This window comes from Ochotona princeps, chromosome 18, assembly GCF_030435755.1.
Source record: "Ochotona princeps isolate mOchPri1 chromosome 18, mOchPri1.hap1, whole genome shotgun sequence".
Lineage (NCBI taxonomy): Eukaryota > Metazoa > Chordata > Mammalia > Lagomorpha > Ochotonidae > Ochotona > Ochotona princeps.
The window spans coordinates 19356738-19384578 of NC_080849.1; the positions used below are offsets into that span (position 1 = coordinate 19356738).

The 27841-nt window shown below is 52.4% G+C and overlaps 1 protein-coding gene across 1 annotated transcript in view; it reads left to right on the forward strand.

Moving 5' to 3' along the window:
* The window catches only part of MYO5B (myosin VB), a 145342-nt gene that overhangs the window by 74280 nt on the left and 43221 nt on the right, over positions 1 to 27841 (forward strand). The window contains exons 15-22 of the mRNA XM_058676849.1: positions 1661 to 1816; positions 2631 to 2728; positions 6372 to 6458; positions 12181 to 12292; positions 14495 to 14706; positions 16482 to 16638; positions 17848 to 18087; positions 24170 to 24403. Of these exons, the coding sequence (XP_058532832.1) occupies positions 1661 to 1816; positions 2631 to 2728; positions 6372 to 6458; positions 12181 to 12292; positions 14495 to 14706; positions 16482 to 16638; positions 17848 to 18087; positions 24170 to 24403 (1296 nt within the window). The remainder of the gene's footprint in view (positions 1 to 1660; positions 1817 to 2630; positions 2729 to 6371; positions 6459 to 12180; positions 12293 to 14494; positions 14707 to 16481; positions 16639 to 17847; positions 18088 to 24169; positions 24404 to 27841) is intronic.

The window sequence follows — 27841 nt, forward strand, 5'->3', positions numbered from 1 at the left end:
CATGCTAAAGAATTGGTGAAATTGACATCACATTTTAAAAATTATGTTTACAGAAACATTTTTTTAAAGATTATTCTGCAATAGACCCTGACCAAACTGTTCTGTCTTATTTTTGTTTCACCTGTCTGTCTGCTTTTGTATTCTTACAACCACAAGTTGACTAAGTCTGATTTCCAAGGCAGCAGCTTTGTGTGCAGCTGTAAATGACATTTTTCTTAAACTGTCAGACGGTCTTTAGAAAGCATTTTCCTACTTCTAATCCCTTTTTGAATAGAGTTGCCTCGGGCTTTTAAAGTCTGTCTCTGCACAGTAAAGAATGCCAGGGCGGCTGTCCATGGGCATATTGCAAGGCAATGAGATGGGATGGGATCTGGACCAGATTCACTTGCCCGGTGGGGTCACCTGGTGTGTGTTCAGGTGAGAGAGAGTGAATTGGTATAGGTCCGGGTGGACGCGCTGTTCCCTGGGGTGTCCTAGGGTGGGTGAATGGAAGGCGTCACCTGCTTCGGGAGGCCCTACTGCTTGCAGCTGAGCCAATCAGAATCTGCTAAGACTAAGGTTTGCCCTGTGTCACACAGCTGATTAAATGGCAGAAGCCGTGTGTGGACTCAGGCCTGCTGCCCCAGCCCAGTGCCCGCCTGACCACCCTCCTCTGCCTGTTTCCGAAAAAGCTCCTGATGGTGTGCTCGTCCAGCTCCACACGTCCATATGAAACAGACATTGGCCGCTTCCCTGGACAGCCAGTTGTCCTGTTTGACAACCGCCTGCTCATGGCTGCTCTCTGCAGTGTTTTCATTCCTGGGCCCTGCAGTGGGACTGTCTGAGTTCAGATCCTGGCTTTGCCCCTTGCTGGCCCTGGGTTCTCTGTGGAAACAGACTGGAGCAGATGCTGATGGCCCTTAATGCACCTCCAGCCACGTGAAGCTGAGAGTCGATCTCTGTCTTTGCAGACCTCACATCCTATGCTGCTGTTTCCTTCTCAGATCACAAGGGGCAGTTTAGGTAGATTTTTCATGTAGATGACCCCTAAATAATACTTGATCATGATTGCATGTGTATTATACACTGGGCACTTTCCTATATGCTTATGTGGGTGGTCTTGTCCAAGCCTCTCTCTCATGCACATCCCCCACGCAGTGTGACAAGGCTGCAGGATGGGGAAATACAGAGTTCACAGTTTAGCTTATTTATCAGTTGCCAGTCATTTGGGTTGTTTCCCATGTTTTAATTCCTTAGTGCTGTGGGAGGCAGGCATTGTGGTGCAGCACAGTAAGCTGCCACTTGGAATTCCCATATCCTGTATCAAAGCTCCCAGTTGAAGTCCCGGCTGCACTGCTTCCAATGCAGGTGCCTGCTTGAATGTGCTGGGAAGTGGCAAATAATGGTCTAAGTGCTTGAGTTCCTGCCACACACTTGGCAGACCTCTGGACCAATCCTGCTGTTGCCCTTTGGAGCAGGCGTAAGATCCCTGTGTCTGTCTTGATGTCACTCTGACCTTCAATTCCATAGAAATCAAAAGAATATTGCTGCGATGTTGGTGTACCTATTTTGCATGGATAAATGGTGTGGTCACACAGTGTTGTGACCTGTCCCAAAGGGATTTGTTCACCACAAAGTGTATGGGCCTCACACTTACCATCCCCACCGTGGCTGTTTCCAGTTCCCACTAGTAGCTGACCTGTTCCATGATGACAAGGACCCTCCTGCTGCCACCACTGCTTCTGGCAAGGGATCGTCTGCAAAGATCAACATTCGCTCTGCCAAACCCCCTCTGAAGGCCTCCAACAAGGAGCACAAGAAGACTGTGGGTCACCAGGTCAGCCCCTGGCCCCAGGGCATGAGGGGACAGCTGTTTGCGTGGCACAGTGGTGGGGCTGGGCTCTGTAGGGATGCAACCTGACTGCATGATGGTCCGGGAGGCCTGGCAGCCCCATTCATGCCCTGCATCCTCTCACAAAAGGTCATTGTGTTAGTGCCAGTTGGTGCATTTAGTTGTGTGATAAGGACCATGCCAAAGAACCATGGGTATCTCACGGTGGGGGAGTTAGGGAAGTCCAGTCTGCAGGGCGAGTAGGAAGGTGAAGGAGCTGCAGGGTGAAATGCACTGCTGTGGGGTCTCATGGTTGTTACACTCCACAGGTCTCTTTCAGAGGACAAAGAGCACCTGCTGGGCTCCCTGTTCCTTAACAGTTGCTTACTCTGGGCATTCCACATGAATGCTTATTGCCCACATGCTCAAGCCCTGGGAGCCAGGCTCCAGGGTTGCAGGCACAGGATGCAAAGCCCTCGTTGCATGGTGATCCATGGCTCAGCTCTGTCAACACTCACCTGCCTTCTGTCTCCAGTGGTCCACAAGCCACACTCAGAGTTGGGCCCACTGTGAGGCTCCTTGTTTAAAAGCTGGAGTAGTGCTAATGTGGGAAGGACTTGATTTCTGAGCTCAGAAGGGAAGAGTATCTAAGCTCTAACATGTTCCCAGACCTCTGCTGTCCTTCCTGTCTTTCAGTGTTAGTAAGTGCAGTCATAGTAGTAACAGCCAGCAGCAGCAGCAGCGGTCTGAGGCATTTTGCTAGTCATGTGTCCAACAATATGTTCACTGACTAACCAAGCACTGGCGTTTGCTTCCACAGTTTCGCACCTCCCTGCACCTGCTCATGGAGACCTTGAATGCCACGACGCCACACTACGTCCGCTGCATCAAGCCCAACGATGAGAAGCTGCCCTTCCAGTAAGTGCCTGCCGGGCATCAGGCAGCCCATCTGGCCTCTCTCCACCTGCTCTGGAGGCTTGGGCAGGACTGAGTGGGGACCTCAGACTTACAAGGCCTTCAGCTTGATGCCTGCTTGCACCAAGACTCCATGTACAGGTCATGTGCTCAGAACAGAGAGAGTTGCGGTGTCCTGCCATGCAGGAAACTTGGGGGAAGTTCCCCAGGGCCCCAGAGCCCACACTGGTGTTGGGGAGTGGGCACCCTTGGAGAGATGTAGACTATGCACCAGTGCTGTCCCAGCTGTCTGAGACCTTGGCGATTCGTTTCCCAGAGTCTGATGTATGCCAGATTCTGGTGACTGCAGGGTGCCCCTGAGTGAGAGCAGGAGCTGAGTTCATCTCAGTCTGCCTGGGAATTTGTATGAGACCTTCATTAAACACTGGGATCAGCACCTTCATCCAGGAAATACAGAAACAATGGGAAGAACCCAAAATCAAGCCAGAAGACCTGGACTCCAGTGCCGGTCACTACCAAATGTCCAGTCACAGGTGGTCTCTCACTCTCTTGGTATTGTTGCCTCATCTGTTTATTGTGATTTTAAAGCACCCTGATGAAAGACCCCCCCAAGGGGTTGTAAGAAGTCTAAAATAATTTGCCAGGGGGACTTCAAAAACCTTGTGGAAAATTAAGTTTATCTTGGTGCAAAAAATCGTTAGCTGCATTCAAAAGAGTCTTTAAGAACGCTCACAGAAACTGCATGTTATGAAAAAAACTGCATATATCTCTGTGGAAACAAAACAGACTTATTTGCATTTCCCTGTGAGCATTTTGAAGCACCCTCATGTATTCTGAGACTCTACAATGACTGATATTATTTCTAGGAGGAAACTGCCCTCTACCATCCTCTCGGGTTAGATTTCCTCTGCCTTGACCCATGAATGTTTTGAGTCAGATGGTACATGGCTGTGGGACTGCCCCATCCATCATGATGTGTAGCGGCCTCGCCAGCCCCCAACCCCAGGTGTCAATTATGTCCCTGCTCCTGTGACAGCTAAAAGTGTTCTGAGCAGCACCAGGTGCTCCCTGGGGGACAGACCTGCTTCCGGTTGAGAGCTGCTGTCATATGCCAAGTGTTTGGGTAGTTTTTCTCTTGTGAAGCCTTTCCCTGCTGCTTCCTCCATTTAGGAAACCACTAATCCACGTCATGTTCACTTGACCCTGAGTTCCAGCAGGTGGAGGGGCAGGCATATCTACCTAGCTGATGGTGCCGCAGAAGAGGCTGTCGGTGGCTATGAGAAGGGGCTGCTGATACCACCAGAGGATAATGAGCTCCAGGGAGAGATGGCCAAGGGCAAGAGCTATCCTCTGGGCTCACTTGGTGAAGGGTCTGGCTGGATCTCTGGGGCTGAGGTGCAGGGTCCTGCAGCCTGTGTAGGAATTGGGAGTGCTGTAAAAACCCCAAGCAGAGCCCACTTCAGCACACACAACTCCCATTGGGCACAACAAACCCTGAACCGTCCCAGCACCTGTACCACACATGGACCAGGCTGGGTCAGAGTGGAGGTGTGTGTTGAATCCTCCAAGGTTTCACAGCACAAGGGCTGGTTTCCAGTTGCTTTAAACCAGGACTGTGGGGAGGCAGAGCAAGAGAGGTAGGTGTACAGGGAGAGAAGATTAAAGCACAACAGCTGGCCACCCTCACACCTTCATAGGAGCATATGGGCAGGGGAAGACATCCTTCCATGATGCCTTGCGGCTGTTTTCTACAATAACTCCTTTTTCATTTTCTGTGGACATTAGAGCAAGTGACTGAATTGTATGTGGGCAGAAATTCTCAGCCATGAAGAGAACAGGCCGCAGGGAGACTATGGCTTACCCAGTATGTATCAGCTCTGAGTGGCAGAGCCAAGCTCCGTCCTCCAGCCTTGCTCAGTCTGTGTTGAGGATGGCACTGCTGTCTAGCAGAAGAGCAGGTGTAAACTGGAGTGCACAAGGCTCCCCAGGAAGTCTAGGCGAGAGTTAAGGCAAGATTCCAAAGTTGTTAGCCAGCTGCATTGTGGGGGACCAGCCATAGTGTGGTGTGGTGTGTTCCCAGAGAAGAGAGCTGCACCGTGCCCCCCTACACACACACACACACACACACACGCATGCACACACACCACTGCTCACTTCAGAAAGGGAGGATGTTCTCACTTCTCCAGGGAAGCAGTGGGAGGCCCTGGAGGAAATGACACTAGCTGTCACTCCCAGGAGACACTGGGTGACAGAGGCGTCCCAGCATGTTGCTCTGCCTCCTCCCACCTTGCTGGTCAAGGGTCCGAGTTTGGTCTCGGGAACACAGGCTAATGGGGAGGCAGCCCCCAAGGTCAAACCATACTGTAGAATTCCAGTGGACCTGGCTGCTGAGGAGTAACGCAGGCTGGTATGAGTGTGCCTGCCAGACCATTGTGGATCCTCAAACCAACACAGCTGCTGTTGCTTTATCTGTCAGGACCCGCAGGTTGCTGAGGACCTGGCCAAGACCTGTGTGAAACCATGATATGGGCAGACAGGCAGGCAGGCAATGAATTCCTGGCCAAAGTTTGTCCAGAAGTCAGAGCAGTGTCTCGGAACCTTGCCTGGAAGACTGGGCACCTTTCCCTCCTGCCCTTTGACCTTCAGACTGGAAGGAACGCGCAAGGCTTGGCCCACAGCTTGAGCTGAGGGACAGGATGGTCAAGAGGAAAGAACATGTGTCCCTCCCCCCTTCCCAGGTTGTGGACTGCCAACTCTTAGTGAACTTTAAGTGCTAATTGATACCGGGGCAGCTTGCTTCCTCTTCATAAAGATTCCCCCAGTTGCCCCCAGCCAGCCTGGTGTCTTTCCCTTGGATTTTTTTTTGAGCACTGTGTGCATTTATTGCATGCTGCCTGAGTACTCTCCACATGTGGGTCCTCGCAGAGAGCTGGGGCAGTTCCTGCCTTCTGCTGTAGTGTTAAACTTGGTCAGTGTACACAAGCGCTGGTTTCCAGTGCTGGGTCTTGCATCATGCAGAGCGTGTGGCTGGCTGGAGGCAGTGTATCTCTCCATAGGTGTGAAGATCAAACTCTTCACACTGTTGGGTTCTCAGTGGAGCTCTGTCACCATCGCAGCTTATGGTACCCAGACCCTGTGTGAAGCCAGCTGTCGTCTTGCCTTCATGGAGGCTCTCGCCTCTAATCTGCACACTCACCCTTTGGAACAAGGACTGTTGTCATTCCCAACTTATAGAGGAAGATGCTGAGGTTTGAGGAAGTTTGTTTACTAGGTCATATGAAACCTCAGTGGATGACCACGCCATGATTGACCCCTGCCTCTGCCTGGCCCAAAACTTGTCCTTTTGGGCCCAGTGATACTTGGCTTTGCTTTGAGACATGTGACCGTGTGGGTGGAAATAAAGTTCTAGGGAGAAAGCAGAACTGAGGTTTGGAAGGTGGGTGAGGTACAGGTAGGTGGTGAGAAGGAGCAGCATGTCACCTGGGAGTAAGAATATGCACCTGCCTGCCATCTAGCATCTGACTTGACCTGGAGCTCAAGAAGACGTGACCTCCTGTAGCAGTGGCGGCAAGGCCGTGTGTGCTCCTGCTCTCCTGTCTCCCACCATCCAGGTTGGCCGCTCACTGCTTGTCTTCCTGTTTGGCAGCTTTGACCCAAAGAGAGCGGTGCAGCAGCTCAGAGCCTGTGGGGTGCTGGAGACGATTCGCATCAGTGCAGCTGGCTACCCGTCCAGGTAAGGAGCCCTCCAGATATACCAGCTGGGGCTGTCCTGAGGAGCCAGGCACAGACCCTGTGCAAAGTTCCCAGATGCTGAGGCCCTGCACAGGGCACTGATAGACGTAAGAATTTCAGGTTGGCATGAGAAGCACAGGAATTAAAGGTTTTCGGACAACCTGTCTGTTGCTACAGGTGTCCCAGGGGCCTCTGTGATGGGTATGTTCTTCTGCAGTCTGTTCCAGTGTTAGGCTGCAGCTGGGGTGCAGTCAGCCAGGAATGGCACTCCTAGCTACTGTGGAGCCCCTGCACAGCAGAGTGTTACCACTCACTGTCTATGGAGTCCTGAGGAGCACAGCGCAAGAGTGGTGTTTGCTGAGTGCCTGCTTCAGCTCATCCCATACACCTGCTGCCTCTGATGGCCCCATTCTTACAAGGGAGCATGCTTAGATCCTAGGTGTTCCCCATACTCACCTGTGACTGCTTGACCAGGTACTTTAGGGGAAGCAGCCTTTAGCAGGGGAAGCATGATGTCCAAGTTCAGGTGCTCAGTGTGTGAATTCAAGTCCGGGGAGAGCAGGACTACAGGCAGGATAGACTGGATTATAGCTCTGGAATCGCTAAGACTCCACAGAGTGCAGGAGCGGGGTCTGTGCTAAGACCTGGGGTGGGAGAGTGGAAAGGAATGAAAGAGCAGTGAGCTTCACAGAGTGGGAGAGGTGTTCTCCAGGGCCGCCCGGTGAGGTCAGGCCCAGCAGGGAAGAGCCCACACTGTGGAGGCAGATGGCATTCACTGCAGTGCTCCAGGTTTCTGTGATTAAAACATTTTGCGTGGGTTTGAGCTTTTTAAACAGCTCAGTGAGTGGTGCACGAGGTGAGGAGAGTCCAGAGATGCTAGCTGTCCAGTGTTGTGAACACGGCAGTTGGCTGCCCCAAGCCCAATAGCTCCCATTCATCCTGGGGACTGCAGCCATTTGGATAATCTTGAAAGTATCAGTTGTTAAAACTGTATGTAAAGACATCATGCTGATGAGTACTGGGAGATTTAACCTGTATTGGAAGAGAGGGCCTGGCCAGAGGTAGAGCAGAGGTGTTGCCCTTCAAGCAAATCTACAATATAAGATGGAAAGCCGTACCCTTGGGAGTAACAGATGCCCTGGGAGAGAGAGAGATTTCATTGTGGCAGGAGCAGCGAAGTCCTGGAGGACAGCCCTGTGGTCCTGATGAGGGGACTTCCTGCCATCTGCAGGGTCACAGTGCACCTGCCTCTAGAGTTCCCATCGTATCAGTCCTTACATCTGCGCCTCACTGCTTATCTTCAGAGGCTTTCCCATGAGCAGTGAGGGAACCTTGCTGGGAGGCCCTGGGAAAGTGAAACCACTTACTCTTGGGCTCTCAGGTGGCAACACTTTTTCCATACCTGCCTCCTGTGCCCCTCCTAGGGAGCCCCCCCCCCCCCCCCCGCTTTCCTGCTGCCCAGGCAGGCAGTTGGCTTTCATGCAGCCTTCCCTGTTTAGTATAAGTGTCTTGAGAACTGCTGTGATTAGGAAGCGGAGAGTGGTGGCAGGGTAGAATGAGGGGTCATCCAGATCCCTAGGATCCCTTCCTAAACACTGCCAAAGCTTGCAGGGTGAGACCTCTGTGAGATGGGCAGTACTTCCCCCGTTTCACAGATGGGAGAGGGGAGGTGTCAAGGCTGGAGCTGGTCGCCTTTGGAGCCTGGCTTCTGTGCTGGGGCCTGCCGTACTCCAAGCCTGTCTTGGGCCAGCGATGAGGTGTTCTCATTCATGTCTGCACAAACCTCCTTGAGTTTTAGATCTGTCAGCAGTAAGGTTTCCAGATTGGAATCATTTAAGCTTCTTAGCCCAGCTAAATACTGCTTTAATTATTTCCCCAGTGAAATCACCAACTCACAGGGAGAAATAAGATGAGGGTGCAAGCAAATAACCCGAACTGTCGAGCATGAGGAGTGCCCTCTGAAAGTCGCAGGAAAGTGCTGAGTCGCTATGGAGGGAGAGCAGGTGTCTACCACGCAGGGCTGTGCAGGCTGCATGGCTGTTGCTGGGTGGGAGCGAGTGTTGGGATGGGAAACGCCACTCCATCTGTGTCTTGCTCAGCTGTGCCTTGATCTGTGTGCAAGCATCAACAGAGCAGTGGGTCTGTGTCCAAACCCTGGAGGGATTGAAAGCAACCTGCAGGCTGTATGCGATAGTCTAGCAGCTAAAGTCCTCACCTTGCATTTTCTGGGGTCCCATGTGGGTGCCAGTTCATATCCCAATGGCCCCACTTCCCATCCAGCTCCCTGGTTGTGGCCTGGGAAAGCAGTTGAGGACAGCCCAAAGCCTTGGGATCTTGCAACCACATGGGAGACCTGGAAGAGGCTCCAGGCTCCTAGCTTTGGATTGGCTCAGCTCTGACCATTGCAACCACTTGGGGAGTGAATCAACAGAAAGAAGATATTTCTGTCTCTCCTCCTCTCTGTGTATCTGACTTTCCGATAAAAATAGATAAATCTTGAAAAAATAAAAAAAAATCTGCACATCTGATGGGCAGGCAAGTCATGGGGCCTGGTGCTCTGTTGCCTGGACCTCAGGTTTGCAGTCAAGAACAAACCTGGGCATGGGCACTTTCCTGATGTTTATTGTGTGTGCTTGAAATAGTTAGGGATCCTTATTGTTTGCATATGTGAAGCTGCCTGTTAGGGTGACCAGTAATTCCGCAGGCCTCCTTCTCCAGCTCCTAGAGGGAGTCCCCACCACACAGGAGGCTGTTTTGTTGACACTTTTTGCAGCTGTCAGAACCACTATGAAGGTGAGAGTCTTAGAGCAGAAGAGTAGCTGCCACAGTCTGGGAGGAGGAGTGAGTGGGACATGACTGCCAGGAGTTCAGGAAATTAGTGCAGTGAATGGAGGCAGTCTCAGTTCTTGCATTGCATGGAATTAGAACTTTGAGGAGTTACCAGAACATCCCACCTCAGCAGTCAGGAGAGGGCTTTTCAGGAAAGACTGCAGTGTTCATGAGGGTTGGCTGGCTTGTTAAGCACGATTTTGGGGAGAAAAGGGAAAAAGAACCAGCAGCCAACAGTCATCAGAGAGTGGAGACAAACTTCAAAGGGCCAGAGTCCATCATCTCATCTAGCTTGCTCAAAACAAAGCTGTGATTGGTAACTTCTTATTCTGATGATAAGCTGAAAGCTCAGGCACTGGAGACTCAAAGAAATGGAGGTAGACACTTTGATCTGGCTAGAGACAGCTTTGGAAGAAACGAACAGTTTCCATTTTCTTAAAGAGGCTCCCTTGCTATTTCACGATAAAGCTGGAAATCCAGGAAAGTGGTGTTCGCATTCTGAGAACCACTTGTCAGTTGCTGTTCTCATGCTGAAACTGGAAATGTAGAGTGGGCTTGCTCTTAGATCTTGCTAAGCGCAGCTTTGGGAAGAAACCAGTGTCTTGTACACTTTTAAAAGAGATTCCCCTTGGGCCCGGCGGCGTGGCCTAGCGGCTAAAGTCCTCGCCTTGAAAGCCCCGGGATCCCATATGGGCGCCGGTTCTAATCCCAGCAGCTCTACTTCCCATCCAGCTCCCTGCTTGTGGCCTGGGAAAGCAGTCGAGGACGGCCCAAAGCTTTGGGACCCTGCACCCGCGTGGGAGACCCGGAAGAGGCCCGTTGCGGCTCACTTGGGGAGTGAAACATCAGATGGAGATCTTCCTCTCTGTCTCTCCTCTTCTCTGTATATCCGGCTTCCCAATAATAATAAATCTTTAAAAAAAAAAAAAAGAAATTCCCCTTTTTCTAATTCCAACAGACACATGACCCCATCTGCCTGTTAGTGTATCTAACTCCTTAGACTGCACATATAGGGTTTCCTTTAAGGATGATGAGACTTCTAGAATTTACTACTGAGAGATGGATGCACAGCTTTTCAAACACAGTAAAACTATTGAAATGCTTACTTGGGAAGAATAAATTTTGTTGCACGTGAATTATACCTCAATAAAAGTGTTATTTCTTGAGTTAAACACTTGGCGGCCTGGGAAGGATTAGTAATTTCTAATTAGCTGCTTTACACAGAGGTTAAAAAAATACAGGAGCAAACGTAATTTTTGTTTTCTTTTATACACAGCCTTTCTCAGAGACCATTGTCTTAGAAATCCTCCACCAAACCAATAAGAAGCTCTGAGAAAGACGGGAGTTGGGGAGGAGGGCAAGGAGCTCAAGGTTGCTTTCCTTCCCTCCTGGGGAGCCCCGAGGGGTGGTCTCTTGGGAACCTCGGGCTGGGGTGCAGTTGGAGGGTGCTAGGTCAGACCCTCTTTCCTGGAAAAACTGCTGCCCACATGCAGTGTGCCCCTCCTATCATCAGAGCTGCCTCCCAATTGACAGTCCTTGCTGTTTCCGGAGAAGATTCTTGAAGGATTTAAGGTGCAGAGTTCAGGAGGAGGGGTTGGTCAGGTCCTCTGCATTGATGCTATGGAGCCCTTGGGGAGGCCACAGTGAGAGGAAGCAGCAGGTGCACAGCCTTCACATGGCACCTAAGTGAGACTCCACCCAGTATTGCAGACAGCGCAGGCCTGAGGATGGCCTTGGGAGGTGGGAGGTGTGCTCCCCCTGGACACGGGGAAAGAGCAGGAGGGTTGATGGGACCTTCACAGGGATTTGGGCTGAAAATGCTGTCTCGTGTGGGTCAGGGGTCGTGCTGCTTCGTGATTTATAACTTTATGGGAAGGGTATGAGCATCTGAAAATTAAGACAAGAATTCAGGAGCGTCAGGGCAGTGAGTCTGTGAATGGAAGCAGCTTTAACAAGGGAAGGACAGACCACCTGGAAAATGTGGGGTTTGCCCCTGTGCTTGAGTACAGGTCTTCTCCGGGGCTGGAACGCTGCTGGTAAAGAGCTCTGCTTCCCCTGGGTGGGGCAGTGTGACATCCCGTTCTGTGAGGTGCTGGCATCTGCTCCCCAGTGGGCCTGGTTACTCTCGTGGTCAGAGAAATGAGCTGAAATCTTTGGGGACAAATGATGGTTCCTTTTAAGCTGTACAAGCATCTGACCAGGGTTATCTGGGGGTCAGGATGCGACTACTTGTTTGTCAGTGTGTGCATTTCTGCATTGAAAGAATTTCACAGTGAACACTATTCATTCTGAAAGATGAAAATGGGTGGCCAGCTTTGATGTGCAGTGGGTTTAATTGCTGCCTGCAGTGCCGGCATCCCAGATCACAGTACTGGTTTAAGCCCCAGCTGTTCCAGCTCCAATCCATCTCCTTGCTAGTGCACCTGGGAAGGCAGCAGAAGATGCCCAAGTCCTTGGGACCTGCCACCCACCCACGTGGGAAACCCAGATGGAGTTCCCAGATTGGGCAATCCAGCCGATAGTAAAGCTTTCTGTCTCCCCCTGTCTATATATTGCTCTTTCAAATAAAGGAATAAAATTTTAAAAGGCAAAAACCGTGGAAATCAAAGCTGCCCTGCCGGGAAAGCCCCAGCTTCTGCAGCAGTGGGGAGTCTACCCCTGATCCCTCCTCTGGGACACACCTTGGAAGCTGATTCTCCCTGGGTCCTGCAGCCATACCGCCTGGGAGCCACAGCACCCTGGGTCTCACAGAGGACCACAGGGAGGACACGACTGCCCCAGGACTGTTCCATTCCAAGAACAGCTCGTGTCTGATGTGGCCCTAAGGGCAGTTCTGGAGACCCTACGCAGGGCAGCACCTGACACCCCCTGACACCCCTTTGCTTTCCCCACAGGTGGGCCTACCATGACTTCTTCAACCGGTACCGGGTACTGGTCAAGAAGCAGGAGCTCGCCAACACGGACAAGAAGGCCATCTGCAGGTCCGTCCTGGAGACCCTCATCAAGGTGCGCAGGCCTGGGGAGAGTGCGGGACATGAGCTGGGTGTGGTAACATCTTGCACCACTGCCTCAGGATCTCTTATTTCTCAGATTCCCAAAGGCTTCACAGTTTAGCCCACCTGCCCTCCTGGGGGCCCAGGCACTGCCCAGAAGTCAGCCAGGGGCCACATGGCCGCACTCCATGTCTGTCTGCCTGCCCAGCTAGCCTCAGGCCCTCCGCATGGACACCTCTTCAGTAACACAGTAGATTCAGTGTTTCGCTCGAGTCAACTTGGAATTGCACCTGACTCGTGAGGCGGGAGAGCTATAACAGCAAAGCTACTAGGGACCTTGGGTGAGAGGTGGCTCCTGGAGCATTTCAGTAGTTGGAGAAATTCAGCAACTTCAGTGGATGCCCGTTAATGTTGCAATAATGGATAAATCATACTGGAAGTCTTCCCTTGGGGAAGGTAATGAAAAGGATTACTCAGGAATTTTACATTTTCAGCATGATTTTGCTAGGCAAGTCTTTCTGGGCTTAACTGTGTGCTGAGCCATCAGGGTCTTGGGGGAAGTTTGTCTTCTGACTGTCTCAGCCATTCATGCCTGTAACTCTAGGACATTGTACACGACACGTGTAGCTTTAGCACTCTTTTGAACAGGTAGACCCCAAATGTTGATGCCCATTGCCCCGTTTTCCTTCCCTACCCTTTTCCATCTCCATCCTCTCTTTTTCTGAAACTTGGAGTAAGAGAGCGATGGTCTGGTAAACTGAGGCTTGTGGTTGGCTAATTACATTGTACTCTGATTATCTGAGATTTTTTGCTGTGGTTCAGGCATTGTAGTGTGTCGTTCACAGATGAGAAAAGAAACCTGCTTGTGTCCAGCTTGTCTGAATTAACAGGAAGCATCAGGGGAGCTTGTCTTGCCACTCCCTGGAACTGGTTGACTGGTGTGCAGCCCAGGCTTGGTTATAAGCCTGCTGTCCCCTTGGGCGGCGGGTGGGGGGAGTCTTTCTGCTTTGTTGAGGGTCCTGGGTTCATTCTGCTCCACCCTTTCCTGAGTTTCTCTGAAGTTGATGGCAAAACCTCCACTTCCAAGCAGGGGATGCAATAGGGAAATGCAGGTCACAGCACTGGGATCACTTTCCCCACCCCTAGGTGGCAGGGGTGAGTACCTGCCCAGTAACCCTACTGGGCACAGCTGTCCCTTCTCAAACTGATGATGAGCCTGCCCACTTGTTAGTGCCAGCTCAGTTATTGAAGTCCACATCCCTCAAGCCCCAGCACACTGTCCCATGTTCATGAATAGGCATCTATCCCTGCAAGGACAGTGGCCTTGCACTGGCACCTGCCCCTCAGTTACGGGCACTAAGCCGAACACACAAAGCAGAGCCACCAAACAGTGGAGGAGTGAATGAACGACTAGATCTTTGCTGAGAGACAAGTTAGAGACATGTTGTTTTCTCTGCCTAACCAAGGAGTTAGCCAATGGACATTGTGGTTGATGCCAGTTGTTGGCTCTTACAAATGAGGCAGAGCACTTACCTCTCTTACTATGACTTTGTGCCTTTTACACAATATCCTCAGTAGTGGGGTTGCTGGATCACATGTCAGTTCTATTTCTAGTGTTTTGAGGACTCTCTATAGAGTGTGAGGATAACTTTTGAAAGATGTGAACCAGATCAGGCCACTCACCTGCACATAGCTGTCCTGTCCCTCCCAGCCCAATGTGTCCTGCAGCCTGAAAGGCCTTGGTGACTGTTTCCTTCCCAAGCCTGCTTTCTCTTCCCTGTAGTCGGCCATCCTGGCCCTCAGTCATGTCCAGGTCATAAGCACCTGCTCCTCTCCCGAGACTTCATCCCCTCCCTCTCTGTGCCTGCATCCTGCAGTTGGTTTGGTCTTTGCTCTGATACTTCCTTGACAGTAGCTCCTGTCTTCATCCTCCTTTGGTGACCTCCCCAGCTCGCCTTCCCTGCCTCCAATTTTGTTTTCTTCATGACCTTTTACCATCATCTGAAAGTATGGTATCACTTCTTTGGGGACCAGGCATCTTATTCCCTGCTACGTCTTGGACAACTGAGCCTGCCCCCTGGTAGGGGTTTGGTGTCTGTTAAGTGAGTGCAAGGGTTTCACCTGTGTCTGTAGGGAGAGAGACCTTGGGAGACCTGGGCTGGGTGGGACACATGGCCTCTGCTCGCTGATGACCTCCTCTCTCTACCTTGTGAAGGACCCTGACAAGTTCCAGTTTGGCCGCACCAAGATTTTCTTCCGGGCAGGCCAGGTGGCCTACCTGGAGAAGCTACGTGCTGACAAGTTCCGGGCTGCCACCATCATGATCCAGAAGACCGTGCGTGGCTGGCTGCAGAGGGTGAAGTACCGCAGGCTGAAGGGGGCTGCCTTGACCCTGCAGAGGTACTGCCGAGGATACCTGGCCCGCAGGTGAGCCCAACCGGGGGTGGAAGAGGACACCACCTCCCTCACCCTCTGCAGGTGGAGTGGTTGCCTTCTGGTCCTGTTTGTCTTGGTGCCAGTACCCCCAGACCCCTAACCTCTGGAACCATCTGTCTGCTGCTGTGCACACCTTAGGGAGCAGGTGTATTTCCCAGGGTTCTGGGTGCTACTGACCTGTTTCCCTCCTACCTGCACCAAGCTATGTCACAAAGTACCCATTTCCCTTTTACCTTCCCATCACAGTTAGCATGCACTTAGTCTCACCGTTTGTGCACACATCTCAAACTCCTGGAGTCTGGGATCTGGGGTCCCTCCTAGGGGCTATTGCACCAAACCTAGCGGAGGTTGGCTCATCCAAACAAAAGCAGCGGCCCAGAGGGGTGAAGCAAGAATGCCAGGCAGGCCCACATAGAGCCACACAGAGCAGTTCTTGCTGCCATAGCTTCTGGGCCAATGTCACTGGGCTAACCATGTGCTAGGGCAAAACAAGCCAACTCCACTGAGGCAGGTGTGAGGGCCACAGTTCCCCATGAGATTCTCCTCACACCAGGCCCTTACTGCAGTTTCTTGAGTTGGGCTGAGCCCTGCTTCAAGGTCAGTGCCATCCCCACGCAGAAATTTCCCTTAAGTGATGGTAACCACCACAAAGTTGTGCATGGAGAGGTTGAAGTTTACAGGTGGCAGTTCAGTGCTCTGTGTTAAAAACAGCAAGAATGAGAGCTGCGAGCCATTGTGCTCAAGAGAGAGCATTGCCCCCTCTTTATGCTGTCACATGCTGACTGTAAACTGTACATCCAAGCAAGACCAGTGAGGACAGGTGCTAGCGACCCGACAAGCTGCACTGCAGCAGCTCTAGAAGGGAGATCCTTGTCAGTGAGGCTGACACTGGGGGACTCTTGGTGGTCTTTGCCAATTTGCTGGGTTGGTGCACGCGTCGGGCTCTCTGGCAAGGGCTATGCATGCATCAGAGCTGACCTGCCTTCTCCCTGCGGGGTGTTTGCAATCTGCTGATCAGCAGGGCCCAGGTGTGCACCGGGGAAGCAGGCGCCTTCTAAAGCAGACAGTGCATGCCCTTGGTGGGTCACTCCTACTGCCCTGCCCTGAGTGAGGTCTAGTTTCCTTTTTATTACTTCACATTGAGCCCAATCAGCACCTTGCAAACCAGGCCATTCAGAAGGGTAGAGGGTGTCAGACACTCTGGTGGGAGGTGGAGTAGGGAAGGCAGAAATGAAAGGAGATGTGATATCTACATCCAGGGTGTCCCAGGTAGAAAGGGCTGGGGAGAGGAGAAACCAGGGAGACAGCAGTGTGGGCCCAAAAGGTTGCAGCCACTCAGTAAGATTTTCCCAGCACCTGCTGGGCTGGGACCTGAGCCAGATGCAGGGTGCCTGGGCCCGAGGAGCACGCTCCATGATCCCTCCAGGCCTGGAGCATTGAGGAACAGTAACTCGGGGTACCGAGGAAGACATTGTAGGGGAGTGGTTGCATGAGGCTCATGGAGGAGCTCAGGGTTATACTGAACCAGAAGCTTCTAGAAAGACTGGACCACCACCAGTAGGAGCAAATGAGCCTGCTACTTTGGTGAGCCTGAATGTCCTGTGCCTGAGGCACCGCCAGGTCTGGTGAGGGAAGTGAGAGTTGGCTTGGCCTTGGGGTGTCTAGGCTGGGTTGTGGATTAGGAGGGGCATGTGTCATGGGCAGCTGTGGTTGCGGGTGTCCTTGAAGTCAGCCTGACCAGTCCTGCTGTGTCCTGCTTTCTCCAGGCTGGCTGAGCACCTGCGGAGGACCAGGGCAGCCGTGATACTACAGAAGCAGTACCGCATGCAGAGGGCACGTCAGGCCTACCAGAGGGTGCGCCAGGCCGCCATCGTCATCCAGGCCTTCACCCGGGGCATGTTCGTGCGCAAGATCTACCACCAGGTGAGCAGCCACTGGAAGTGGCTCATGTGCTCTTGGCTTCAAGTGGCAGTGAGGTCACAGTCACCAACGTGAATGTCTGTTGCAATATTCCCAGTCTGTCCCAGGTCCTTTCCTGAGTCACCTGAGGCTGAGAGGGGGGACGTAATGTGCCCCTGTGACATGAGCTGCTTAGGGAAGCTCAGGAGGAGACACTCGGCGTCAGCAGGCTTGGTCCTGTCCTTAGCCAGTACAAGAATTTGAATCCCAGCAAGCAGAGGTTAGCGGAGGGGCCCTGCCTGCTGCCTGCCTGGCGTTGCTGCTGGTGTTTCCGTGGTGAGGCTGAGCGCACTGCATCAGCTAGGCTGGCTCTACAGAGTCACACCAACATCGCAAGTGCAGCACTCTAGGGGAGGGGTGACTCGGAAGAGAACGTTTAGAAATGGTTTTGTTTTTCCTGATTTGCTTTCACACTCGAAAGTGTGATTTTTCTAAGCAACAGAAGCAAATTACTAAGTTGGTGTGTTGGGACCAAGGGGTGGCAGGGAAAAATTTAGGCCAGCGAGAGAAGGTTCTGTGAATATTCTCAAGGGATGGCCACATTTGCGGGAAGAAATTGGGGGGCAGCCAACAGGGGACAGCAGACTCAAGACATAAGCCTGGGTGCAACTTTTAGCTCATCTGAGCCTGCCTGCTTGTTCATTCATCTACATCACAAACATGACTTTATCTGGGAATGGAGATGAGAATACTGATGCTTTCACTTGCTGAGTGGTGTTGAATTCGCTGGGAAAAGGAAAGTCCCGGGGAATTCGAAACTGAATTTGTTGTGGTCAACAAGGAGGAACCCATTGTGGCTGCTCACTGGAATAAACCATCTTATGTCCAGCCCACCATCCCTGTGGGCAGGGTCCTTACCTGCCAGGGCAATGGAGAGGGGAGCAGCCAAGTAGTTCTTGGGTCCCTGTGGCTGTGAGAGGTTTAGCAGGCGGCTCCTTAACCAATAAAAAGTTTGATAGGCGGTTCCCTGGGGGCACATGCATTACAGAGCCCAGCCAAAGCCTGCCCATGGAGCCAGCAGCACTCAATACCTCCAGTCTCCTGGGCAGGTGTACTCCGTACCTCCTAGGACCAAATACCTGCCTTGGCTCTCACCTCCCAGCAGTCACATAGGCTCCCCTTGCTCCATCGCATGGTGTGAGCCCATGGGGGTTGTACCTGTCCCCCCGCCAGGTCCTCACAGAGCACAAGGCCACCATCATCCAGAAGCACACGCGGGGCTGGATGGCGCGCAGACGTTTCCAGCGGCTGCGAGCCGCGGCCATCGTCATCCAGTGTGCCTTCCGGAGGCTGAAGGCCAAGCGGGAGCTCAAGGCCCTCAAGATCGAGGCCCGCTCAGCCGAGCACCTGAAGCGCCTCAACGTGGGCATGGAGAACAAGGTGGTGCAGCTGCAGCGTAAGATCGAAGACCAGGTGAGCCATGGGAGCAGGTGTGAGTGAAATCCCGTGCTTCCTGGGGAGGCTGTACCTGCCAGAGGCCCATGGCAAGAGCATCTGCCGACTGTGCTCCCAAAGACTCTGACCCCAGCCTCGGGGGAGGTGGGGAGTTGGGTCATGGATGTTACCACCCATAGCACAGTCTCAGCAGCAGTGATGAGGTGTCACTAGAGGGAAGCACGGCTGAAACAGAGATAATTCCCTGTAAGGAAGGTCTTTGTAGGGAGGCTGAAGGATCTGAATTGAGCGAGCTGTGAGGACAGCATCAGAGGTGGGCACAATGCAGACCCATGGGCCCAGGGCTACAGGCCCCCAGAGGAGTGTTGTGATGAGTTCCTGCCCCCTGCCCCCCGCCACAGGCCTCCAGGAAGAATACAGAATTGTAGATCCCTTTTAGACTTCTGAGCCAGACTTGCAAGATCAAGAGGTTTAGGCTATTTGGCCGCTGCCTGGGTGGGTAGTTGTTCCTTAGCATGGCAACAGAGAGCTGGTGCAGCACCCAGAGCCCCACCCTCCTGCAGAGAGCAAATGTGGGCTGATGATATAGGTTGCTGAGCTCAGCTCTGTCTGTGTCAGCCCATCTGGTTCCCTGCCACCGGCACCGTCTTTGTTACAGGCGAGGGACATGAGCGCAGGTCTCCCAGGTGACCCCAGAGCCTATGTCCTTCACCACCATGCCCTGCTGCTTCTCTGTCCCATTGAGTGCTAGAGAGGACACTCAGTACAGCATCAGACAGAATGCTTTTTTGGGTCAGCTGCACTGCTTGGAAGAAGAGGGACTCAACCTCAAATTTTCCTATCGCTAAAATGGAGCTATGGGACTATAACAAGAAATAGTGGTCCAGCACCTGGAAGGCCCTACTGTACAATAGGAAATAATTATCACTACTGTTAACCCAGACATTTGTCCTCTGAAGTTCCACCTGGGGAGGAGACCAGGTGCAGCAAGGTGTTCCAGGCAGGCACAGGGCACTTGGCTCACACATCTGTGTGCCCACCTCTACATGGCTGGTGGCCATTCTTCCTTCCCTCCAGGAGATGTTCTTGGTGCATAAGAGTGACTTGGGCTTCTGCGAGATGCATAGGAAGGCTCCTGATTGGTGAGCCCAGCAGCTTCACTTCCTTCCCATTGCTTGAAACATATCAAACCCCACGACTAGTGCCTTCTGCACCTTCTTTGGATCCTTGTGACACTGTGAGGTGACTTCCTGGGTATGGATCATGGACTTGAAGTCCCTTTCCAAGGTCACCAAGGTGGCAAATGCTAGAGCATGGGTCTCGCCTAGCGTCTGTCTGATCCCAGGGCTGTGATGGGGTTGAGGTGTTCGTGTTAGCTTTGACCCTGGCCTTGGCTGAAGAGTCCTTTCCGTTAGTCTGACTCCCAGGGTAGAAAGTAGGCTCCTTGGCTCATGTCAAGTATTAGGGTGACCACAGGACCTTACACGGGTCTGAAGTGCATCAGCAGGTCTCACAGGACTGTCAAGATGGGAAAGGAGTAGGAAGAAAGAGTCGCCAGGCCTGGCCTGGCCAGTTTCATGCTGTTGCTGTACCTGTTCTGCACAGAATTGGGTGGTGTTTAAGCTTCTTGTGACCCCAGTTGGCAGGACAGTAAACAAGTCACTGTGTGTATATAGTACACAGGTGGCAGCAGAATGGGTTGGCTTCCCCAGTCCTAGGACGGGACAGGCTTTTCTGCACAGGGATCACCACCCTGGCTGCTTCCTCCCTGGCTGAATCCCACAGAGCACCTTGTTTGGCTTGGCACCTTTGTGGGGACATGAGAGGGAAGGCCCGGGCACAGGGGAGAGCCTGCTTGGCACCTGTGCCCAGTCAGCATGCAGTGTTGCTACAGGTTGGGAAGGGAGGTCCACCCACTCAGATGAGGAAGAGGGGTCCAGCCGTGGCTATCCTATGCAAACCAGAAGGCACCAAGTTGGTTGTTGGGAGCATGGTGGCTGCTAGTGACTGCCCAGAGAAAGCACTACATAGTCAAATGTCTCCAGTGAACCTCTTGGACACAGAGTATGCTCAGAGGGCCAAGCAGCTTCTGACACCCCCTTCCCCGCCCTGCATGCTGGGAGCCGTGGGAGTTACTAGCTGTGCTGACCCTGGGTTTCTAGCTACAGGGCTCTGCGTTGATGTTTATGACTTCCAAATTTGTCCTGAGAGGATAAAAATAAATCAAGTATTTTACCATCCATGTGCCTACGCATCACAGAGAGGCAGACTCAAAGGGCTTATTTTTAAAGCAAGCTTTTGGACCCTAAACTTCCTGCTTGGCAAACATCTGTGTGGAGGGGGAGCTGGTAGCCATCCCTATGTAGGGTATCGTACATTGGGAGCAGGGGGAGGTGTCAGGACACACACATGGGGGCTTGTTCTCTCCTGCCTGCATGTCCCAGGTGCCCAACCACGTGCCAGATGCCGCTGTTTGTATTTTGACTCCACTTAATCCTCACCACAGCCATATGAGAGTAAGAGTAACATGGTTCCTATTCTAAAGCTCAGGAAACCGAGGCATAGAGAACTGTTAAGTCACCACTTGGGGTCTCACAACTGTGTCATAACACAGCCAGCATGGGAATTCAGCCAGCTGGTGTCAGAATACGTGTTCTGTGCCCTCTTAGAAGGTTGCAAGGTGCCTGTTCACCAAGAGATCCTTGGGACTGAGAGCACCATGATGCAGAGGAGACGCTCGCCCTTGATGTGGGCGTGTGCTTGTGGAGATGCCAGGGACAGCTGGCACTTTGCCATGGGAGCATGGCCTGGCATCAAAGATTGTGCTCTAGGGGTGTGTTCTGTCATGAGAGGAGACACCAACCTAACACTCAGCACTGACTCCTTGGTACTGCTTGTTGCCTGGGCCCTTCAGCAGGTGCAGCAAGGTGTTTGGGTTCCTGTAATTCCTGGAGACCTTGCAGGAGGCTTTTCTTTCTCCAAACAAGATTCTGAAGCCAGGAGGAGAAAGGCACGGGAAATCGCAAGGGATTTATGGACAAAGCCCCAGCTGCACAGGGAACTGGATGATGGCTTAGCTGTTCTCAGAACCACAGCCGAGAGCTTGGGCCTCCAGGCCAGACGTTCACCTGTGCAGTAGTTGTGTCCCCAGGCCATATTGCTGAATCACCTGGGCAGAGGAGGCTTTGAAAGTGTCCCCACGGCCAAGAAGTCAACGAGGGGAGGAGGGGGCACTGAAGGAGAGAGCAGGGGTGAGATTAGCAGCCCAAATTCATATCTCAAACCCTTGGACACTTACCTGAGGAAGAAAAGAGTCACGTGGCACTAGGTTAGCAAGAAATAGCAGAAGAAACAGGGTCAGTGGAGAGGTCTTGAAATGCAGATGTGAGAGTGGGAGCTGTCCGTGGTGCTGGCATTTTATCACTGTGTGGCCCCATAAACAGTGGCAAGCCACAACACTTCACAGTGTCCCTTTCAGAAATAAATATGGTGATAATACCCGGGTGGTCACATGCAGTGCTCTGGGTTGACAGTCTGTCACAGAGGAACGTGGTCAGGCCTTGTCCTGCCACAGAAGGGACTTCAGGTGATTTCTGGACAGGTCCCTGCATTCCTTGGGTTCTTCAGAGACTGCTGGTCCCATTCCTGCTGTTGAAGAGCTCAGATCTGTCCTCCACTGGCCACAGGGAAGCTGGGCAGGGAACCCAGACTGCTATTCTTTCGTTTGGTTAAGAGCTCAGTTTCCGTCAGAGGTTTGCTTGAACAAGATCTTTTTTATGAGGGAAACGCATGTGCTACATCAGCTCCAACAACCAAGGACTCTGGGTCCTCTGCTGGTCCCTAGAGCACACCTCTGGGTAACCAGAGAAAGACACTCCTGAAGAAAGAGGGGCTGAACTTCTGTAATTGGATGGAGTCCCAGGGATGCACACCTGGGAATGAACCAACCCTCCTACAAGACAACACTGGCATAGGGCAGGCTGATGGTCAGACAACAGGGCCTGGCCCTCACTGGTTTCTGCAGCTAGACATCCTTGTCCAGTGTACAACTTGTCCAACTGCATTTGGATGGATCCTGATTGATGCTTTACATGCCCTGGGGTTAGAGAGAGGACAGACCATTACAAGACCATCTGAGTGGTCAACAGCAGCATGTACCCCACGCCCCCAGTACCACTATGTGACTGGGTGCCTACTATGGACTAGGGACTGTCCATGTGCTGCTCATCTGCTGCTTGTTCACTCACACACATGTCACTGAAAGTTACCTACATCCCCATTTCACAGTGAGAAAAACTGAGGTGCAGAAAGGCCCTAAAGCTGTGATTTACACTGCTTTTCAAACATGTATGAATGCACTGAATCATAAAATGTTAGTTTAATAACTGACCACTAAATGTGCTGAATCAAACTGATTTAAAAACTACTGACTGTGGCTGGTACAGTGGTGTAACAGGCTAATCCTACTGCAAGTGCCAACATCCCAGAAGGGCACCAGTTTCTGTCCTGGCTGCTCCAATGCCAATCCAGATCCCTGCTTGTGGCCTGGGAAAGCAGCAGAGGGTGACTCGAGTCCCTGGGACCCTGCACCCATGTGGGGAACCCGGACCAATCTTGGATCAACTCAGCTCTGGCCGTTGTAGCCGTCTGGGGTGTGAAACAGTGGGTGGAATCTCAATCAATCTCTCTCTCTCTCTCTCTCTCTCTGTAAAATCTGCCTTTCAAATAAAAGTGAATCTTTTTTTTTAAGCTGCTGACTGAGTCTGTAGGTTAGCATATTTTAAAGATATAGAAGTCTATCCTTATATGTCTAAGGGTGTAATAAACTTAATTCTCATTATATAAAGAAATGTCTCTCTCTATGTGCCAGCTTGACAGAAAGCCGAAATCACAGGCTACCCCCTTGTGACTGAATGGAGGGGAGGTAAAGGATGGGGAGTGCAGCAAGCATTCCTTCTACTGTGTGGAGCCCCTCTGGCTCCAGCAGAGGCACTGCAGGCAGGTCTTATGCCATGTGACTGAAGCCTTCTTCATGGTCTGTGAGAGCAAGGCTGGCAGTTAGGGCAGGCATAAAGATGGATTAGGCTGTACTGAGGGGTTCCTACAGAGTCAGGAGTCCTGGCTCTACAGTGTAGATTGATTCAGGACATGCCCTACCCCCGGGTCAGAAACAGCAAGGAGGTCCCACGGTGTGGGGCCTCATGGCTTTTCTGCAGTTGCTCTGCTGCACTGTCTGCGCAGTTGAGTCTCTTGTGTGAGTTTATCACTGATTATGGGCGTCTCGGCATTTTTGCCTGTAGCTCTGCTTGTCTAGGGCTCCCACAGCAAGCAGCCATTAAGGGTAACCAGTGCCTGTTTGTTGCTTTCTTGATCACATGGAGAACCCTTCTTTTGCTCCTGCTTTTCCCTGCTGACCACTGCTAGCTCACATCTCTCACCCATAATTTACACTCAGCCTTGACCCTGGCTCTTGGCAGGAATTCCTGCCTCGCGGATCTATTGTTCTAGTGGGCGGGACCCCAGGGGCCCAGGCTGCTGGCCTGCAGCTTGGGCATTGGTTCCCAAGGTCAGTGTCTGAGCAGGCCAGCTGTGGCCAACAGGTGGGAGAGGAGGCCTCCTTGGAAGAGGGGCTGCTGAAGGGGTCCTTTGTCTCAGAACAGAGATTAGGTTGCAGCTCTTTGTGCCAGCAGGTTCAAGGGTGGAAGGGCTCAGTGTGAAGGAGCCAGGAAACCCCAACAGCCAGGGCTGCAGACCTGGGGAAGCAGCTACATCATCTCTGCAGCTTTAAGCCTGATGGAGAATCTGTCCAGCCACTGTGGAGAGCTACCTGCTGCCTACTCTTGGTCCAAGAGCTCCTCAAACCATTGTAATGTCGATGTGGCTAGGCTGTTTCCCTCTACTCCCAGTCTTGCAGTAGAGCTTTGTTAGGAACATGCCAGGAAAGCATTGGAGCGTGGCATGGTTGTAAGGTTTAATTCCACCCTGGAAGCTCCTCTTTTGATTGCCTTCAAGCTTTTTCCTGGCCCAATAACTCTCTTTCCTCTTTCTCCCTCTACCCCACCTCCCACCCCACAATCCCATTTGCCAATGTTCTCCCAAGAACAAAGAGTTCAAGACCCTGTCGGAGCAGCTGTCGACAGTCACCTCAATGCACGCCGTGGAGGTGGAGAAACTGAAGAAGCAGCTGGCACACTACCAGCAGAGCCAGGATGGGGACGCCAGTCTGCGTCTACAGGAGGAGGTGCAGAGCCTGCGCTCGGAGCTGCAGAAGGCACACTCGGAGCTCCAGGTCCTGGAGGATGCCCACAGCAGGGAGAAGGACCAGCTGAGAAAGGTAATGCAGTGGGGGCTGGCTGGGGGCAGCTCCTCTGTTCTCAGCCTGGGATGTTCATTGCCCTGCACGGTCCCAGGGCTCGTGCCCGTAGGCTGACCATCTGCTTGTGTGTGTATACACCTGGAGTGTCCCTGCACTGGGGGAACACACTCACGTGTGTGTCCACTTACCTAGCACATGCTGATGGAGTGCCTGTGGTAAGCTGGACCCATGCCTCCCCTGGGAGACACACAGAGACACACACTCTGGGGAACCCACTCAAGTGTGTCCATTTACCTAGCACAAGCTGACAGAGTGACTGTAGTGAGCTGGACCCATGGGGGAAAGACACATACACACACACACACCTTCATGCATCTTAGAGGAAGTGGCTACTGTTTCTGACCTTGCATTCAGGGCTTAGAGGAGGCCTCTGAACATCCTGCTCCTGTCCATGATCGCTGGGAGCTTTGCCTCAAGTCAGTTCCAAAGTTCCAGCTGCACTTACCCACTCTGGCTGGTGGGGTCCACGGGCTTCCTCCTCCCCCCAGAAGATGTGCCCTCCTGTGTTTGCCCAGATCTTCCAAAGACCCAGGCATGAAGGCCCCCCTCATCCCACAATACAGCAGTTCCACCAGGACTGTTTCTACCAAAGCACTGTTAGAGAGCCCTCTGTGCGCATGGAGACTGCTGTGCTCTCCCATCTTCACAGCAACCCATGAGCCAAAGGGAGAATAGCACATGGCCTGCTCATTAGCCATCCGTCTTTCATGGGGCATCACAGTTAGGACAAGACTCAGCGTCCACGTTCGAGTAACAGCCACAAAATGTGGCAGACCAAAAACTGGCATGAAGGAGGCCCTGGGGCAGCCACTGCAATACCCAGAGAAGCTCCCATCCTTGCCCAACCTTCCCAGGAATGTGCCTTGTTGGCCTCTATTCCCTCTTTAAGGGTTTAAGCCATTGGTATAGAAACCCCTGTAGTGCTCTATGGGCTCATGTTTGAGGCTTCTGGACAGAGGGGAGGCCTCGGCTCAGCTCATTGCTGCCAGCTAGGGAGAGAACCAGTGGATGGAATATCTTTCTCAGTCTCCTCCTCCTCTCTGAAAATCTACCTTTTCACTGTAAGTGAGGCCTTTATTTGAAATGAAGCATTAACATAAAAGGCAGAGCTCTTCCATCTGGTGGTCACAATAGCCAGGTTTGGGCCAGGAGTTTCTTCCAGATCCTGTATGGACGCAGGAATCTAAGTATTCAAGTTGTCTTTTACTGCTTTCCCAAGCACATTAACAGGGAGTTACATCAGAAGTGGAGCATCAAGGGATATGTATCGCAAATGGTTGCTTAACTGTCCTATGACACAACATTGACCCCCTGAGTATAACAGTTTCTAATATGAAAAAAATCTTGACAAAACAAAAGAAAACAGGCTTCTTCCCCACTTCTCAAGAGGATTGCTGCTGTTTCTTGGGGCTGGGTTCACCTACATCTTTAACTCAAGCTTAGAACTAACAGGGAAGGAGGAAGCCAGGGCAGTGCAGGCAGGGTGCGACTGGAGGAGAGCGCCAAGCCCTTTCCTAGCTCCAGGCGTCAGTAAATCCCAGTTTGGGAACACTCAGAATGACAGCTGCACTAGATGTGTCCCTGAGCAGGTGTCTGCCGTCTTCAGGGCCTGTGGAGCCTGGCATTCTCCTCCAGGGTCTAGAGAAACATTTTTCTAGTGTTGGGGACACAGTGCTAGTTGGGGTTCCATGTCTCTTGAGGGCACTGGATGTGAAAAATCACCCAGTTGGTTTCCTACTGGGTCCCGTGGAGACTGATGAGACCCACAGACCACACTGGTTGGGGCAGGCAGTTGGGTGCATCTGCTGGTAAATGTTTAACTCACAGGTCTGATGTTTCTGTTAGCTCGGATAGCAAGTGCCCTATCAGAACCAGCACCCTAGCACATGCCAGTGGTGTTCATCAGAGCCTGCCTGGCCAGCCCATCTTGGCCTGTGGAAAGCCAGGTCCTATAGGAGGGGACAGGAACTCCTCTTGCTGTCCCCAGGCGGATGAGTTGGGTAGTGTCTTATCTGCTGAAGGGACCCCTTGCTTGGGCTCCCCTGCCAAGTCAGCTTCCTTAGAGCCTGTGGAAGGTACACACTGCGTTCCTTCCAAACGCATTCCCCATGTGGGCAGCTGTTGTGCACCCATCCATAATTGGTGTATGCAGCTGGGCTGTTTGGCGCCCCTGATGAAGGTGGTGGCTCTCGCTGCCCTTGCGACAGGGAAGCAGCTCGTTACCCAGGATCTGCTCTGAAGGCGGCCAAGGGGCAGCAACAGCGTGCTGAGAACAGGGCCTAGCTTGGTGAGGAAGAGCAGGCCCCAGCCAGGTACCTGGCTCTGAGCAAGGGTCCTTGGCACTTGTGAGGGGTGCCCAGTAGGCCCCTTCCCAGGCAGGTGGGTGGGGTGAGGCTGTTGCCTCATGTCGTCAACATAGCTGCAGCAGCCACTAGCTGATTACCTCAGGTAATTTCAGCATGCACGTCCTTGGGTTTTATGAATATAGAGAGATCTGGCCTGATGGGGAAGGGACTCTTCCATCAGAATGCGCCAGGCCTTCTCCCTAGAGACATAGAGCAGGACTCGTGTTACAAGCTAAGGCTTGGAGTTATGCTCTTGGTGATTAATGGTTTGGGAGGAGACTAATGGTCATGAGAAAGAGGCCCTGGCTGGTCCCTGGGGAAGGATTCTGTCTCACTGTAGAAATCTTAGGCGTGCACAATCCTGTATCCTGCTCACTCCACAGGGATTTATCGAGTGCCTGTTTTGGACACTGTTCATCCTTGTTCTTATACAGTGGGAATGTACAGAGATGAGGGGAGAAGGTGCACATGGGACTCTCACTTTCTGCCCACCATTGACTGTGAGCTAGCAGAAGGGAGGCAGAGCCAGGAGGCTGGAGCAAGCCCCAGGGAGCTGCAGGCTCCAGCCCTGTATGTGCTGGCCAGAGGTGTCTGAAAAGACACCTGGGAGAGGGGAGCAGGCATCCTATGAGGGTTTGGAAGGAACTGGTGACCAAGGTAGCAGCAGGTGCATAGGCTCTGATGGGAGTTGGCTCAGCAGCTTTGAGGGCATGAGAGGCCCTCAGGTGGAGTGAGGGAGGAGGAGGACGGCAGGAAAGTGCTGGGGTCTGAGAAGCTGTGGGCTGCAGTCAGGAAGGGTCTCCTGGCCCTGAGGACAGTGTTCACCCTTCAACTCCCCAGGGAGGTGATCGGCTGTTAGGGATAGTAGGTAAAATACTGTCTGCTGTATCCTTTTAAAGACGTTTTTCCCATAGTCTCAGAGTTGCCTTACTGTCCTCACCTTCTAGTTTAAAAGAACAGCTGAGTGAAACTCCTTAAGCATTTACCAAATCAAAGGGTCTTTCCTGCAGATTCCTGCAGCAAGGCAGGAGGTGGCTTCAAGTCCTTGCCT